A 17258-nucleotide genomic window follows, 5' to 3' on the forward strand; every position below is an offset into this window, starting at 1 on the left:
GCGTTCTCGACGGTAGAAATAAGTTACGAGAGAGAAAATAGATAATGGAGATTAAACATACGCGGTATTATCTCGTATTTCTACGTTTCCTCTCCGCGCGCCGGCTGTACCCGCGCTTGTTATCTTTTCCATTTGTTTCCGGCGCGAAGCGATGAGGTATCTCCTTCGATAAAACCAGACGCGCGTTCAACCACGAATTATGAAACTGTCGATCGCGTCATCGACCTGAAGCTGCGCGCGTAAAGTCTACCTCGTTCGACAACTAATCGAAATTTCGATAAATCTCGTATCAGACTATCGTATCGGAGCATTCGGAGCTTGAAGATTGCGAATCGAAGATTAGAATTGTAACCAACCAGAAAATTTTAATTCAAAATTCTTTAAGTTTTGTTTAGTTTTAAATTTCTTCAATTCGCAAACCTCAATTTTAGTATGCATCAGTGGGCACTATAGTGCAGTTCAATCGAATTCGTTATAACATTTATTAGTTTCTATTCAATAAACTCAATCGCATTAAAAATTTATATTTATTTATATTACTTATATTTATATTAATTCAAACGTTCTTAATTAATATTTACAAGAACGACTCATAATAGATCCATTCTATTAGTCAACAATTCCCCCCACCTCTCGTTCGCACTTTGACAATTGTCGATTGTCGGCACTGTGTCCGGTGCCGTGCAATGATTGTCGAGACAACCTGGCGCAACCTGTCACAAAGTCTTGCTGTCATTTCTGTGCCATCGGTCGAGCGCTGTCTATCTTCTCGAGGAACGCGTGTATCATCAATCCACGCTTATCGGGTGCGGCTCTGCCTCGCGATCGCTCGTTCTCCTGAGCTGCTCGCGCAACAACGCGACGCGCCTTCCATCGCCGTTTGCGTCATCGCTGGCGGCAATCGTGGCAGCAATCCTAACCACCACCACCACTAGCATCGACGCCGCCGTCGCCACCACCACCACGTCCACTCCGGAAGTCCGCGTTACTCGCGATCTTTCGCGGTCGGTCGTGCATACGTCACGTCGGTGGCGGATCACCTCCTCGTTGTCTTGACCGAGTGCTGTTAGTCCGCGCTCGCCCTCGCGTCCGTCGCGCTCTGTCAAGCGCATCGGCTCATCCTTGACCGGTGGATCAGTGCAAAGGTTGGTGTTCGACAGACCTCTGTGAGTTCCCCTTCCTTCCCTTTCACCCCTTCCTCTTCCAGGGTCCACGTGCGCCTTTTCATATTTTTTGCATTTTCGCACTTTGCTCTTCGAATAGCTCTGAATAGCTCGTCTGACATCTCGGTCACTATTCTTCGAAAAGAAGGAGGTGGTGCCGGACGAGAGATCGGGAAGGAAGGTAGTGCCGAGGACCTCGTTTTCTAGAACGCGACACGACCGAGTTTTCGTAGTAGGCAGAGCCAATGTTCCGCACTATATCCTTTCAGTCTGCCTCGAAAGACACGTTCCAAGAGTAGAAACGTGGAATTTGGAGGCGGAGTGGTTTGATACCGAATCGATATGATAACCTTAACCTTTGTAGGCCGCATGTGATCACCAGTCCGGAACGGCTGATCTAGAATTGCGGTCTCATAATCCGTCTCACTGTAGTTCAAATGAAGGAAACATAATTAGCAGGACGCGGCGTTACTTAGCGCTAATGCGACAAGTCTTCGGAATTCAGGCTGTGCACAAGTGGACGGCGATGACAAGTTCAGTAGCGAGAATATAGTACTCGGTTTGTGTGTTTGCAGATCGCCAACATGTTTAGCTGGCTAAGCCGCGAAGAGAACAACAAACAGGACCTCTTTGAAAATGTCACCGACGGCCTCAAGAGGATATATAAGTCCAAGTTGCTGCCATTGGAACAGTATTATCAGTTCCATGACTTTCACTCGCCGCAGCTGGACGATCCAGACTTTGATGCAAAACCCATGATTCTCCTAGTTGGACAATATTCCACTGGCAAGACCACGTTTATCAAGTACTTGTTGGAGAGAGAGTTTCCTGGCATTAGGATTGGACCAGAGCCCACTACAGATCGATTTATTGCGGTTATGTACGATGAAAAGGAGGGAGTCATTCCTGGAAACGCCTTGGTTGTAGATCCGAACAAACAGTTTAGGCCACTCTCCAAATTTGGCAATGCATTTTTGAACAGATTTCAATGCTCGACTGTAGCTTCACCTGTTTTGAAAGGCATATCTATAGTGGACACTCCTGGTATATTGTCTGGTGAGAAACAACGAGTAGGTATTACTTTTGTAACTCTGTTTCTATAAATTATTTAGAGATATATATTTTTGATATTGTTAAATATAATGATAAATGTCTTAAATCTGATTTCTTTTAGGTTGACAGAGGCTATGACTTTACTGGTGTTCTAGAATGGTTCGCTGAGCGCGTAGATAGGATTATTTTGTTGTTTGATGCTCATAAGCTTGATATATCAGATGAATTCCGTAGATCTATTGAAGCCTTACGTGGGCATGATGATAAAATTAGAATTGTTCTCAACAAAGCTGATATGATAGATCATCAACAACTCATGAGAGTATATGGTGCTTTAATGTGGTCATTGGGAAAGGTGTTACAAACTCCAGAAGTAGCTAGGGTTTATATTGGCTCGTTTTGGGATCAGCCATTAAGATATGATGTTAATAGAAGGTAAGAGTACTTTTGTATGTTCTATTTTATCAATTACTTCTATATTTTATTTAAGGGTTTTGTGAATATTCTTTTAGATTATTTGAAGATGAAGAGCAAGATTTATTCAAAGACATGCAATCACTTCCAAGAAATGCTGCATTAAGAAAGCTTAATGATTTAATTAAACGAGCACGTTTAGCAAAGGTACACAAAGCAAAGAATTTACATTAATTTTTCGACAGATAAAAATCTTAGATGAGATATGATAGAAAAAAACTGTTCACGTTCTGTATTGATTTACAGGTGCACGCACTCATAATAAGCGCCTTACGGAAAGACATGCCAAGTATGTTTGGAAAGGATACTAAGAAAAAAGAATTAATAAAAAATTTGGGTCAGACCTATGATCAAATTCAAAGAGAACAACAGATTTCACCTGGTGATTTTCCGGATCTCAAGAAAATGCAGGAGAACTTGGCGCATCATGATTTTAATAAATTTAATCCCTTAAAGCCCAAGTTATTAGAAGTGGTGGACAAGATGCTTGCTGAAGATATCGCGAAGCTAATGGCTATGATTCCACATGAAGAAGTCAGTACCGTTTCAGAACCACTTATTAAAGGTATTCTTTTTAAAATTTTTTAAATATTATATAGATAACTTTAATGAGTAAAAACATTACCAAAAATATGATACAGTATTTACATATTTTAAAGAAAATATTTCTAGGAAAAAGTTGTATAAATTTTACTGATTTAATATTAGGAGGAGCGTTTGAAGGTGTAGAAGATCAAGTTAGTCCATTTGGATACAAAAGAGGAGAAGGAATTGATGCTGGTGCAGGTGAACCAGAATGGATTGTCAATAAGGAAAGGTATAAATATGATAGCATGTTCGAGTCACTTGGGCCACAAGATGGAAAAATTACGGGAGCAGGTAAGGCTGATAAATTTTTGCTCCTTTTGGAATAAAATATTTTAATTGATATATAATTTGTTATTATTAGCGGCCAAATCAGAAATGGTCAAGTCCAAATTGCCAAACAGCGTGCTCGGAAAAATCTGGAAACTTTCGGACATTAATAAAGATGGATTCTTAGATTCTGATGAATTTGCCTTAGCCATGCATCTAATTAATATAAAGCTCGAAGGATACGATCTACCGGCCGAGCTGCCAGAACATCTAATACCGCCATCGAAACGCGACACATAATATACGATTTTTGTATTATAATTTATCACATTTCATAAATGATTAACACAAATGGTTTAGAGCCACGCAAACGATGGATATTAGCACGACTTATTAATCGCTAATGCCAGCAGTTTACAGGTTCGAGAATTATAAAATTATACTTTTCTAGCTGTATCATATTATGTGTATATTATATTATATTGATAATGCATCGAGGCCAGGGGACATATATATTTGCAATCTTTAAAAAGTTATTGCATAAGATTGACCAGCGATAAAAATACACGAGTCTTTCAATATCTTTCCAAAATGTATGGAGATTACACATAAACAAAACTACACATAGTATGCGATATTTATATACTGATACAATAGTATATAAATAGTTCAGAACATATTTCTTTTTTAAGATATCAAGTTGTTATTGATACAAGAATATTGATCTTGGAATTACATTTATGCTTTATAACTTCGAAATTCTTTTAAATGTATGTGTATCCTGAATTACGAAACGTCGCTAATTAATGAATAAGAGACTGCATTGAGATATGCTAAGGCAAATAGATTTTTCTTTTTTAACGACATTATACAAAATATTTTAGAGAGGCACATTTTAACTTTAGAAGTATGACGCAAAAATATTCAGGATAAAAACTTACATAAACTTAAAATTTCTGAAAATATTTTATATGGAACAGAAAACAACACAAGTAATTAAAAAACACTCATTTTCTACTTAATAAGATACGCTAATAGAATATGTTTTCAAAGTTGAATCAAGTTTTTTTGAAGAGAATAAAAAAAAGTTAATGTAAAAATATAAAAGATATAAAAGACTGGATTAAAATATAGATTTTTCGTATATTTTTAAAAAATAAAAATAAACCTTAATTCTAATAATTTACTTACGATTAAAGAAATTTATTTTATTTTGTATTGTTTAGAACATTTTGTTTTTATGTTCTATAGGAATAAAAAATGATTAATTTGACCAAAATATTGTCAAAACTTGCAAAGTTTTAACGAAAATACAATTTCTTTCGTTAAATTATTAATATTCGTTATATTATTTGCTAATAGTAACACGCAATCTATGTTATTTTAAGTTAAAAATTTTGAATTTGTTTAACTTACAGTACAGTCTATATAGTTCATATTGCATATCCATCGTATTACGGAATTTTGCCAGATTTGTATTTGTTAGATTTCGTCTCTTATGCAACATTGACCAAAGTTATAATTAATCAAATAAAAGTGCTTTACACATGCATGATGTAAAGAAGCTAACAAAACTTATTGGCAATTCTATTTATAAAACTTTAATATTAAAAAGCAACTTTTTTATTGTCTTACGAGTCGTAAAAGAAACTGATGTTAGAAAAATCATGTATTTATTATTCTTTAATTATATACGCTGTAAAACCGGCTATAATATTGTTGAATTATGAATTGCATTTTTCTATTAGCACTGCCTTCGCATGTCGCGAGTTTATGTGATATCAGAAAGTACATTCGTAGTAAAAACTACTTGTACTCTCTTCGAAGAAATATTCATTATAAATTTGTATTAAAAGATAATATAAGATAAACTTAATCAAAGCAAAATTATTTTTGACAAATAATATTTAAAGTTAATTTAAGTTGTCAACAATTTCGAAGTGCATATATGCTACACATGGAATGTTGTTGTTGCATTGCTTTCCCTCCTTTAACACATTCCATCTTTAAATAGATTCTTTTAATCACTGTTGGTAAAATGAGAATTACACTTTACGTTTACTTAGCAAATATTAGTATAATTAAACGAGAAGAGAGAACTTAAAAGAAGAAACACGATACATTTAGACACCTTTAATATTCGATATTCTATTCATTTATATACTTATAAGTCTTGAAACACACAATACAAATGGTTTTAAATATCTATATGTGTAAAATGTAAAATATTTTATATATAATGTATTTCGATATATATTGCATTTAAATACAACAAACACGCACGAAATCGTAATGGTTCAGCGTCTTTTATAGAATGTATTTATCTCTGTGTATTAACTCTTATATTTGTGTAATAATTACATTCATGAATACTATTTTTAGAAGAAACTCATTAGATTTCATCGAGTTAAATGTTAATGCGTTTATAAAGGAAAAACAAATTTATTTTTTAATGTCTTTAAAATATCAGAAATATTAAAAAATAAAAATTTGATTGATTTTCATGTCAATAAATGAACTTCATGATATCCGTATTTCTTACTGTACAAACAGAACCTCCAACAAATAATCGAAAAAAAATTCGTTGTATCTAAAGTTTTAATTTGACACTTAAGATTCCAGGTTTTATTAATATGTTCATAGAGATTTTATTAATTGCTATGTACATAAAAAAAGTATAAAAGTATATCACAATAGGACTAAAAGTATAACTGATCTAGTTATCTTCTTTGTTCCTTTGGAAGAATGGAACGCAGATAAACGACTAACATCAATACGGCAGTAGAGTAACATGTTAATTACAGATAAGTACGTTACTAAAGTTTGTTCGGGCTCCTGTATCTTCATTGCAACAATTTAACAAATTGAGTTATATCAGATACAAAAAATCATATATGGACTTTTTAAATACTTGCGATGAAAATGAGGCTTATAAGCATAGGATATTATAATCCTGATTATCAATGATTATTTAATAAATAACTATTTAATAATTAAGTTTAGCTAACTATTAATTCACATATCGAAAAAAGAAATTATTAATATATTTTATCCATCTGTGTATCAAATCTACATGATGGTATATGAAAAAAAGTTGAATATTCGTATGTTGCACAGAAAATTCATACATATGACTACAATGATAAAATTGTACATTGCAAGGAAAGAATTTATTACAATGATAAAATAAAAGTTTTAAATTTAATTTAGGCACTTTGTCTCTTAAAGTTCGTCATGTTTCGTACGAGAATTAATAATCTCTAAAACTTCATTCTTGATTACCTCAGCCGTCGTTGCAACAACTTTGACACCATCGTGTCTATTTTGTCTTTTTTGCTTTGAATTATATAATATTAGCGTTGGAAAAACTTTTATGTGTGCGCATTCATATGTATAGAAGTTACAGTTAATTCTTCCAAATTTCACTTTCTCCAGTAACTGAAATTAAAACAGAATTTATATGTAATTCATCTAATTATCAAAGTTAAATTAATCAATAAAGCAGCATTTATACCTGCGCAGCAATTGCAAACTCAGGTTCCATTTTTTGACAATGCCAGCATTGTGGTAAATAAAAATCGACGATCCATATATGCTTGCTATCCAATAGCTTTTGGTACTCAGAAGAATTCAAATCACGAATTTTTTTTGGGAAGAAAGATGTTACCCATGTTAATATAGATAACGAATTTCGCTGTCCATTGTATAAACTTCATTGTAAATGATAAAAACACGTGATGAATACATATTGAAATATTTGTTGTGTTAAGTATATGAATGCAATGAATAATTGAACATTGCGTAAAGTATAATAACTTACCCGACTGTATTTAAACCCTCGCTTCCTAAAGGGTACATTCTAATGTTGGGGTAAGAACGCACACCTTGGGACGCGCATAAGGAAGCCTCAGTCTCGCAATCTACACTGGCAACGTTTATAAACGACAAATTGTTTAGTGATTTCGCAACAGCCATCCATTCGGGCTCTAATTTTTGACACGGCCCACACCATGGCGCAAAATAATCAACAATCCATATAACTTTACTCTTCTTTTTTCCCAGTTTGTGATGAAAATTTTGCGACGTTAATTTTATAACTATATGAAACAATCAGATATAATAAAGATAAGCGAAAACACAAAATGTAACTATTTGATATATTATCTCTTACCCGATGGATTTCTTCTCTCGTTAATGAATTGAATAACATTTGCAGCTGTCTTTGGGAACGTAAATTGATATGTACTGCTACCATTTATAAGCATTGCAGTAGGATATACCTGTATGTTGTATTGATGGCATAGCGCAGTATGAGTGGTACAGTCAATGGTACCAAAACGAATTGTTGACGCGTCAAATGCTAACGATGCCCGCCGCAGTTCTGATAGAAACTCTATACAAGGTGGACACCACGGTGCAAACCAATCTAAGAACCATACTTCATCTCCTATAACATTTTGCTATAGTTAGCATTGCCAAATCTTTTAAAAATGCGATTTGCTTTTACAATATATATTACCATTATTTCTTTGTAATATTGATAATGCTTTCTCTGCAGAAAGAGCCCATACATTTGTAGTTTTTACACCAATTTGTACAAACTTAATAATATCATTATTCATATTTTTTCCGTGGTTCAACTCAAATGCTCCGCCTGATTTGAGCATGCCCCAGATCGGATAACGATTCACACCCAATTTAGAACAAAGCTGTCCATTTTTGCCGCAATTCATTTTACCTATGAAATAATATACTTTGTAAAAATCTTTTATATTCGTCAACACGTTGTAGGTAATAAAAATATGTACCTAAATTAACACCACTAGCCGAAAACTTCTTCATCAGCAAATTCAAATTTCGCAAATTTGCTGTATCGCCAATGTAAAAGCATATAAGCCAAGCAGCATTGGACTTTTTAATACGCTGCAAACCATAATGAATATCCTTTGATAAAGATCCAATTTAAAAAACAGGATTTAATTGTATACAAAAAATATATAAATACTAATACAACATACATAACTAAATCAATAATACTATTGTATGTGTAATATAATATTTAATAATGTATACGCTTATTATATCAATGTTATTTTATTGTATCATTAGTTGTTCTCTAGATCTCGTAAGGTGAAAAATCACTAAAAATTGCACAAACGCAATTTTCATTCTTTTAACGTTTTACTCTGTGAAATTTAGAAAGAGTATATAATAATAGTAACATATGAATAAAATGTATTAACGCTTTGTTTACCTCAAAATCATTGTCAGATAGCTCCTGTGGACTAGGCAATTGGTCTAAAAGTTTTTCTATTACTGTATTTATATCGGATATGCTATCCAGGAACACAGGCTCCCAAGAAGAAGCATTGTATATTGGTAAGTAGACTGCGTGTGTATTATAAGACATCTTATCATGGCAATCGCCTTTCTCACATGTAAACAGTCTCACATCGATTAGTTCATCCTGGAAAAATCATGAATTAAAATGCTACTTAATATAATAACTGCAGTATCTTAGTAAAAATGTATTTAAATAAAAGTAATATGATACTTACAAACATAGCCGCTACTATAAGTCTTTCATCAGAAGTGAAACAGTTTTGTTGATCACCACATGTGAAAATTAACATAGGTCTTTGGACAATACTTTTTCCACGTAGGAGTAGCTCCCATTGATATTCATTGATTTCAGGTACGTGAATATTTAATCCATCTAATGCAAAACGGGTGATGGCCTCCTGTGTTTTTTCTCCTCTATAATGCACTCCGTGCTGCGAATTCTTTGAGACAAAGCATGAGTTAGTATTTTCTGTTGATTTAACTAACAAATACGGTCCATAGAAATATCTAAAATTATGTAGAGATTATATAATTTCCTAAAAATCATATAATACGAGACTGAAGAGAAATTGTATACTCTCTTCTTTCTCTCTCTGCATACATATACCTTGTGGAAATAGAGCAACGTAGGATAGGCATAGATTCCCACTTGTTGACACAATTGTCTGTTATATTCACAGTTAACGGCTGCAATTTTCACAACGCCATCAAGTAACTTAGCAACTTCCTTCCAAGTTGGTGCTAAGTGATGACAGTGACTGCACATCGGAGAATAGAAATTGACAAACCAGCTTGAGTCAGAGTCAACAACACTTTCATCTACACAAAGATATACATATGCATGATATTAATAATCAATTGATAGTTAATTCTTAATATTTAATGTTAATATTGTATTAAATATAAATCATAAGTTAATATTTTCATAATAAAGTGCATAAAAAAAGTTATATACTCACAATAATCACTTTTTCCCAAATTGATAACATGTTCATCGTCATCATATATGAAACTGTTCTGATAATAATTCCAAGAATGATAGGTTTGTTTCTTATGAGAGTTATCAAGACCAGCTTCCCCATAGAGGTCATACTTTCTTCTTAAGTCATTATCCTTTAACGTTTCATAGGCAGTTGTTAATTTGACAAACTTATCATGAGCATTTGAATCATCCTGAAATATCAATATTATTAGCAACACAATAAACCAGACAATAATGATACATGCATGTTAGATTCACATACACTATTTTTGTCAGGATGGTGGATGATAGCTAGCTTCTTAAAAGCCTTTCGGATCTCATCCTGACCAGCCGATCTGCTTATACCAAGGATCTCATAGTAATCTTCTCCCCATGTTAAAGAAATAATAACAAAGAGAATAATGATAACTTTATACCTACGACAAGTACAAATGAGTCATTACATATATTACATTCAAATATATAACATACAACATCCTACATGTTAAAAGAGTATACATAATTTTTTAAAATTTTTACAGTCTAAAAATTCTTTAAAAAACAATTATTTATTGGTGATCCAAATAGTTAAACAGTGAAAAACAGAATAATCTACAGAAGATTAAATACACATTACAAAGATAAATCCTTTTAGATATTACTGCTCTATACATTAATGACATTTTATTTAAAAGCATCAAGCAAGTAGATAGATACGATCTTCAAATTTTTTCGTTTCTATATAAACGAAAGTAAAAAACAAGTTTACGAAATTGTCCAAATTTACAGTATCTAGATATGATATACGTACATATCTACAAAATCTTGTAACTACGTTGCACAATATTAATTCGATGCTCCACTCAAATTGAAGTCAGTCTTTATTATAATACCACGTATCCCCATGTACTCCCACGCTTGATATTATCGTTTGGCCGTGTTTGGAAAACCGCAGATCCTGCTCAACCTCAATCCCGAAATTGTCGTCACGAGAAAATGTAGAATATCATATTCTCATAAGTGTAATAAAAACTTGTAGTAACGCGAGCAATCCTTTCAATATCGTATTTGGAATTAACTAATAAATTGTGTCTTATACTTTTTTATTACATTTTTTAAAAAATATCTAAAAGTTGTTTCATGTACGACCAACATTCGTACACCCGTTAGATAAATTTTATTTTTCGTGCGCTCCGCTAATAGCTCATCTTTTTATAAAACTAGAGTTTTTAGAAATGGTATATAGCAATAATATAGCAATGCATAAAAAATATTATTTGTCCTTGTTTAACAGTCGACTAAAAAGGACAAATTATGCTCTATGCGCAATTCGGAACAAACCACAAATTGACCAATCGCATTCAGTCGAATTGCTCAAATACGATTGGTCAGTTCCCTCTCTATCCGAGATCTCGGACAGATTTCTACCATCTTGGATACAAAACTAAAAGATTCCGCGTGATTGGTTACACGTGACTTGTAGCCGCAAAATGACAACATATCAATACGGATTCTTGTTGTTTAGCTTTGTTTAACCTGGTTTAACCAACATAGCAGCAGCAGAATATACCACGTTTTTAAAGCGTTTTACGCGTTTGACGTGATTTCTTATGGCGTCAGTTACGTTGTCATTTGAAGTTTCACACTTGCGATGTCAGCCAATCCAGTGCATGCATCTGTGACGCGTAGACAGACGCACGTCGCGATTGGCTGGAGAAATAGGCGCGCAAGAACGGCTGGGCTGCCCGTACCGAGTACCGAGTCGATTGAGCCACGCTCAAGCTGAATTGGCGATCCAAAACGATTATCGGAGTAGCGGCAAAAATCGGCTGTGCCGAAGTGTCCATTTGGGAAGGTGCATTTGGGTGCATTCGCGATAGACCACGTCGCGAATAGTACGACGAACAGGACGAATGTCGCCCAGACGAACTCGTGCAGGTAAGAAACGAGTATACGGGCGTTTTGATGATTTCGAAGTATAAGGTTATAGTTCTTTCGTAAATGACGAATTTTCCTTAGCATTTCATCGTGCGTGGTTTCGGGAATTCGAGGCGCGCTGATTTACCGTATCGATCGAACAAGTTATTCAAATGACTCCAACTAATGGGCAACTCCGACCAAGTAACTCCAATTAACTCGACCGGCACATTGGTTCTCCGGATCTGCAACCATTTGACTTACTTTCTATATGTCTATTTTTATCAACGTAGATTAAATTTAATCTCGATCTTGTTTATTCTCGTTTATTCTTTTTGAAATCCAAATATTAGAAAAACAAAGAATAAGTTTAAAGAGAGATTAAAATTTATTTATATTTTGATAGAAGTGAACACTACTCTTTCTTTGTTGAACAATAATTAATAATTTTATGTGTAAAAAATATAACTTGTTATAATATATTATTTGACAAGTTAATTGAAGTTTGGTCTTAAATAAATCATTCATTGCAAAGTTTGAAGTTTTGAAAGGTAAAAATATTTGAGTCATTTTGTTACTTTACAGCTGCTATTTCCACTAGATCTAAGGCACAGAAGGAAGTCGAGAAAAATGCAAGCCAGGATGTGGCCATATCGGTGCAAAGAACCAGGCAGAGGAAGAAGTCTGTTGCTGCTAAGCAGAGCACCAAAAAGCAATCACCTGATATAGAAGTATCAGTAATAAAATCCACAAAGAAAACTTCTCGCCGAAGACTAAACTTAGACAAAGTAGCGGAAACAAAGGATACATCTGTTGTACAAAAGGGCAGCGATGTGGATTCTAATTCATCGATTGCACTATTAAGAAACAAGTATTGCGATAGTATTGCAATGGTAGAACTCGTCAGGACTGATTTAGCTCAGATGAATACTTCAAAGAATTCAGAGAAAATGTCTAATGGAAAATTGCAGCAAAAGACCTCTGTCACAAATGTGAAGTCATCACCTCTCGTAATCACTCCCAAAAGCACCCCTCCTAAACTCAGTCTTACACCTCACAGATCTAAAAAGACACCCAAAAAATCGCCGATCTCCTTAGGCTCTCCAAAGACGCATTCGATAGCCATACCGAAACTGTTAAAGAGTCCAAGAAAGTTATCTCTTGTTGTCGCAGGCAATAATTCCAATTCGGCCGATAAAAAGGCGTCACCAAAGGCAAAAAGTGAACGTAAGAAATCTGGTATAAATTTAAAGAGGATAGTACATAAATTTTCGAAATCGCCGAAAATAGTATTGAGGTCGCCGAAATCAAAATCAAAATCGCGCAAATCGAAGTTATCTTCGTCCCAGATGAGTAGAAGCTTAGTAAAAGAGTCTCCTACTAGTCCTTGCACTAAACTAAATTTTGACAACGCCAAATTGTCCAAAATTAGCACAAAAGAGTCTCCCTTTATCAAGAAAAAGAATCTGTCACAGATCAAACAACGTTTATTAAATCCAAAAATAATGAAAACCTTGTCAGCTTCACAAATAAAAGATGTGTGTGCGGAACCTGTAGTACTATTGGAAAAGCTGTCGCCCGAGACTGTGAAACGAAAATACACTTTAATGACTACTAGCAAGAATCGATCAAACTCTTTACCCAAAATAGGATATTGCTCAGTTAGTATAAGGAGAGAAAGCAATTTTAAGGTGTTAACACCAGTTAAAAAAGTTTCTCTAAGCAAGTCTCCTAAGCGAAATTCCAGCACTAAATTAAGGAATAATAGTATGGAGAAATTACAAATTAGTAATATCAACAGAATATCACCAAGAATTAAACATAATACATCAATACAAGAGGATAAGTCATCCGTACCTTTAATGTCGTCCACTCCACGAGAGGAAAAAATGATATTTATGGACACTAGCTTGTCGTCCAATACTTCTATTGCTTCTATAAATAACACATCTCTTAATAGTAGATCAAGATCTAGGAATCAATCCAATGTGCAGCTGTCTAGTACAATAGATAAAAATACAGACATTGAAAATGTATCTGAACCTTCTCTATTTGATCAAGAAATTAATACTAGTCAATCTCGCTTCTCAAGTGCCAAGAACGTAAAACAAGACGTCACTTATGACAAGGATAATAAAATAGAAGAGAGCCCAAAAAACAGTAAAGATAACACTTATGAACTGGAACAACCACATACATCAAATTTACGACAAATGATTAACAAACGTACTGTGTCAGATGCGAATTTAAACATGTCCTTGAAGGACACTGTTAAGAAAACTAAAGTACGCTTTGCGAATGTAACGTCTGACTCAGACAGTGAACAAAAATCAATTAATAAGTTGAATGGATCAAGCATATTAGATAATATTAGTACACATAGCAATAATGTCATAAGTTCAGCACACAAATCGAAAAAAGAAACTTCAAAGTTCATTCGAAACTCATTAATTTCTTCTAATAAGAGATCAAGTCTAAGAAGCATGCCGCAAGCTCAATTGAGTAAAATTCAAATTACACCCAAAACCATTGCACCAGTTGAAAAAAAATCAGGTAAAACAAAATCAAGTTACTTTCTAATTCTACATTTGTGTTTATTTATTTCATATTTTAATAACGCGTGGATTTATTTATAGAGAAAAAATCATCGACGAAAAAAGTACCAAATTTCGGAAGGATACATGAGCAAATGTTTGCTAAGTCGGAATCGCTCGTGGATGTAAAGAAACGTTTGGCAGCCAGACACTCAGCGTTCAGTAATTTGATAACATTTATTATTTTGGATACATTTTGACAATTTTTATTAAATGTTAATTATTTTGTGTAAATTCTTTTTGTAGCTACGAATAAAACTCCGAAAGCAGACATGAAGACAGAAGGAAAGAAGCCATTACCAACTGATACAAAAGACGGTGTACACAATAGATTTGGGTTTAAGTTGAAAAAACCAGAAGCCACTCATCTTGTGTTGAAAAAACATACTGTTTTTTCAAGGTACATCAAATTTATTTTAAGAAAAACATTTTATAAGTTTTACAAAACCAGTTTATTCGCAAAATAGTGTCTTTATTTATGATTACATTTCGATATACACTACCAGTACTAAAAATTTAATTTACACGTTGTATAATTAAATCTTTAGCATTGACAGTGAAAGAACAAAGATATATTCCAAGCTTAAAATAATTCGAATTTTATCAAATTTTAAACATTGCAATTATAGTGACGTAAGGATTTTAAATGTTAGATATGTAGAGATCAATGCAGAATTTTAAAATAATTTAATATAAAATTTTACACGAATAATGCAAATATGAATATTTGCAGGGAAAAGCAACAAAATGAAACGCGATTGATGCTGCAGGGTGTACGAATAAATCGACGGTTCGAACTGCAAATGAAGGCTCGCAATTTAAATCCATAAAGATCTATACTTCATGCTGCATGTTCCTCGATTTTTCTTTTTAATATAATTTATCATATAAGTTTTTCTCTTTTGAAATACGTGTTTTTGCTAATATATACTAATTTAAAAACTTTAGGGGAGAGAAGACATTCAAGAAATATTTTAAGTATTTGATTATATTCATGTAAATATTAAGAAATACTTGTATCATATGTTGTCCTTTTTTCCTTCTGAAGGAACAACTCTAAAATATTGTTACATACATAATCAATTTACATATAAACAATTTCTTATTATATGTAAAAGAAAAATTAGATGAAAATTAAATACATTAATAAAATATTTCTTTAACATATGGTTGTACAAAATTGTTTTCATGATAAGTATAATTATAATAAGCAATATGTTTTGGGGTTTTTTTACATATTGCTTTACAAGTATGCCAGCCTAAAACAGACCTAACATCTTTTACAAAATTACATATTTTTTAAAGTAATTTTAAATCTTGCAATGAAATAAAAGGCCTTTGAATTATTAATTACGAGGACAACAAATGATTTAATAGTTAATAAAATGGCTAAGAGATAATAAGGTAATTTCTAAGATAAGCATTATATATTTTTGTGTTTGTTTTTAAGCCACACATTTTTGCGTATTAAGATTAATAAGTCTTAATAAGTCATTTGGTTTAAAAAAAAAACTGACTTGACCAGCTTTTTATTTAAGTGATCCACAAATAATATAGTTTAATTTATCTTTATAATTGATATTAGCTATTAAGCTAATATTAGCAATATTGCTAAATAAGCTCGTATAAAGATTTAATACAGTACTTAATAAAAATGTTCTAGCCCATCTTTGATAATAATGGTGTATAAATTAACTCTTAGTACGCACGATAATTTTCCAGTTCTCTAGACACGATAGGTCGTTCGTGTCTGGATTAATTTTCATCATTTTTCCAAATATACTTAATAAAAAATTATTAAGTGATTCTTACATATACTTTAACATCTTTAGAAAATATTAATTTGTGTTCATAAAAAAATGTATATAAATATTACGTAATTAATTATAATATTTTAAGAAAAAGAAATACACAGGACACGGATGACCCAATCGTATATACTAATGGTTAATTATAAAATTATTTCTCATAATTTCAGAAACCTAATTTGGTATCATTTGGTATCATTTCTAAAAACTTGTCCTTTGTGTATATATATATGCATATGTGTACGTGATATTTAATGTGCATTACTTAATAATGTCTATGACAGAATAGCTTTTTTTTGTTAGCTTTGAAAGTATCTTTGAAAGGTAACGCGAAAAAACCCAATCCAAAAAAAAATTGCATCACTAAATGAAAGATTATTTTAACAGGAAGGATGTAAAGGTCAATCGCCTTTTTTCAGATAGTTTGATGGTTAAAATGGATATTATGGCATTTTGTCTAATCGATCTCTTTATTATAATACGGAAGGTTAATCAAATTAAAAATTTGTGAGACAAGAAGCCAAAATGAATTTTTAGTTAAGATTTTGACTTTGCAAGTTAAAATCTTTTTTGAAAGCTCTGATATTATAAGATTATTGAAAAACCTTAATGATTATTGAAATTTTGTACTAAAAAGAAAGAAATTAACATCTAAGGTAATACTGGCCTTACTTTGCTGAAATTTTTTTTAAATGAGAGTAAGATTATCGAGTATATATACAAATTGTATATATGTCGCATACTAAGCAAAATTCAATGTGTAATCTAAAAAAAAGGATAAAAGAATGATGTATTGTGTTTCTATAATAAAGATTCTTTCTATCTTGTCTATAAAAAATATTTTATGCGATATGGAAGAGGAACTTTGTTTCTGTCCTTTCATTTTTGTATGGAATTGTAGTGGTCTGTACTTTTGGGATATGTATATGTGGTTCGATCTTACATTTAAGATCGCCGTAAATTCAATTTTGAAAAGCTGCACTTCTATCATGACTGGAATTTTGAGACAACTTAGAGAATATACACATATAAAAGTATTGAAGTATAATACTTTAAGTATTATCTTTTATAAATTATCTAAATTAATGTG

At 32.6% G+C, this 17258-nt stretch overlaps 3 protein-coding genes across 6 annotated transcripts; 2 read left to right on the forward strand and 1 right to left on the reverse strand.

Moving 5' to 3' along the window:
* The first annotated feature begins 942 nt into the window (after positions 1-942).
* On the forward strand, positions 943-5832 carry LOC105202471 (EH domain-containing protein 3). Of its 3 annotated transcripts, none has more exons than XM_011171027.3 (7): positions 943-1145; positions 1739-2233; positions 2338-2651; positions 2729-2837; positions 2937-3255; positions 3399-3569; positions 3640-5832. In XM_011171027.3, exons 2-7 carry the CDS (start codon positions 1748-1750, stop codon positions 3843-3845), a joined length of 1605 nt encoding a protein of 534 aa, XP_011169329.1. In that variant the 5' UTR covers positions 943-1145; positions 1739-1747; the 3' UTR covers positions 3846-5832. The 3 variants fall into 3 exon arrangements, with proteins under 3 accessions (XP_011169329.1, XP_011169345.1, XP_011169349.1); XM_011171043.3 differs by lacking the exon at positions 943-1145 and adding an exon at positions 1208-1344; XM_011171047.3 differs by lacking the exon at positions 943-1145 and adding an exon at positions 1379-1395.
* Positions 5833-6161: 329 nt separating this feature from the next.
* Positions 6162-11108, reverse strand: LOC105202490 (dnaJ homolog subfamily C member 10). The gene is made up of 12 exons (XM_011171053.3): positions 10661-11108; positions 10133-10286; positions 9848-10061; positions 9496-9707; positions 9104-9328; positions 8800-9012; positions 8354-8468; positions 8065-8283; positions 7717-7992; positions 7366-7642; positions 7060-7255; positions 6162-6983 (listed from the first exon to the last, which is right to left on the reverse strand). Coding segments are annotated over exons 1-12 (2319 nt in total). The 5' UTR covers positions 10663-11108; the 3' UTR covers positions 6162-6767.
* Positions 11109-11574: 466 nt separating this feature from the next.
* Positions 11575-17006, forward strand: LOC105202497. Of its 2 annotated transcripts, XM_026131979.2 has the most exons (6): positions 11575-11787; positions 11869-11970; positions 12352-14319; positions 14403-14522; positions 14607-14760; positions 15094-17006. In XM_026131979.2, exons 2-6 carry the CDS (start codon positions 11940-11942, stop codon positions 15188-15190), a joined length of 2370 nt encoding a protein of 789 aa, XP_025987764.1. In that variant the 5' UTR covers positions 11575-11787; positions 11869-11939; the 3' UTR covers positions 15191-17006. The 2 variants fall into 2 exon arrangements, with proteins under 2 accessions (XP_025987764.1, XP_011169364.1); XM_011171062.3 differs by lacking the exon at positions 11869-11970 and having other exon boundaries at positions 11577-11787; positions 15094-16954.
* Positions 17007-17258: the final 252 nt, after the last annotated feature.

This window comes from Solenopsis invicta, chromosome 16, assembly GCF_016802725.1.
Source record: "Solenopsis invicta isolate M01_SB chromosome 16, UNIL_Sinv_3.0, whole genome shotgun sequence".
Classification (NCBI taxonomy): domain Eukaryota; kingdom Metazoa; phylum Arthropoda; class Insecta; order Hymenoptera; family Formicidae; genus Solenopsis; species Solenopsis invicta.

Coding starts and splice junctions, on each gene's coding strand:
- LOC105202471 (XM_011171027.3), top strand. CDS start 1,748: ATGTTTAGCTGGCTAAGCCGCGAAGAGAACAACAAACAGGACCTCTTT. Junction 2,652..2,728: donor AGATATGATGTTAATAGAAG/GTAAGAGTACTT, acceptor ATATTCTTTTAG/ATTATTTGAAGATGAAGAGC. Junction 3,570..3,639: donor TGGAAAAATTACGGGAGCAG/GTAAGGCTGATA, acceptor TGTTATTATTAG/CGGCCAAATCAGAAATGGTC.
- LOC105202490 (XM_011171053.3), bottom strand. Junction 10,062..10,132: donor ACCATCCTGACAAAAATAGT/GTATGTGAATCT, acceptor TTGATATTTCAG/GATGATTCAAATGCTCATGA. Junction 8,469..8,799: donor TATCTGACAATGATTTTGAG/GTAAACAAAGCG, acceptor TATGGTTTGCAG/CGTATTAAAAAGTCCAATGC.
- LOC105202497 (XM_026131979.2), top strand. CDS start 11,940: ATGACTCCAACTAATGGGCAACTCCGACCAA. Junction 14,523..14,606: donor AGCCAGACACTCAGCGTTCA/GTAATTTGATAA, acceptor TTCTTTTTGTAG/CTACGAATAAAACTCCGAAA. Junction 14,761..15,093: donor AAACATACTGTTTTTTCAAG/GTACATCAAATT, acceptor GAATATTTGCAG/GGAAAAGCAACAAAATGAAA.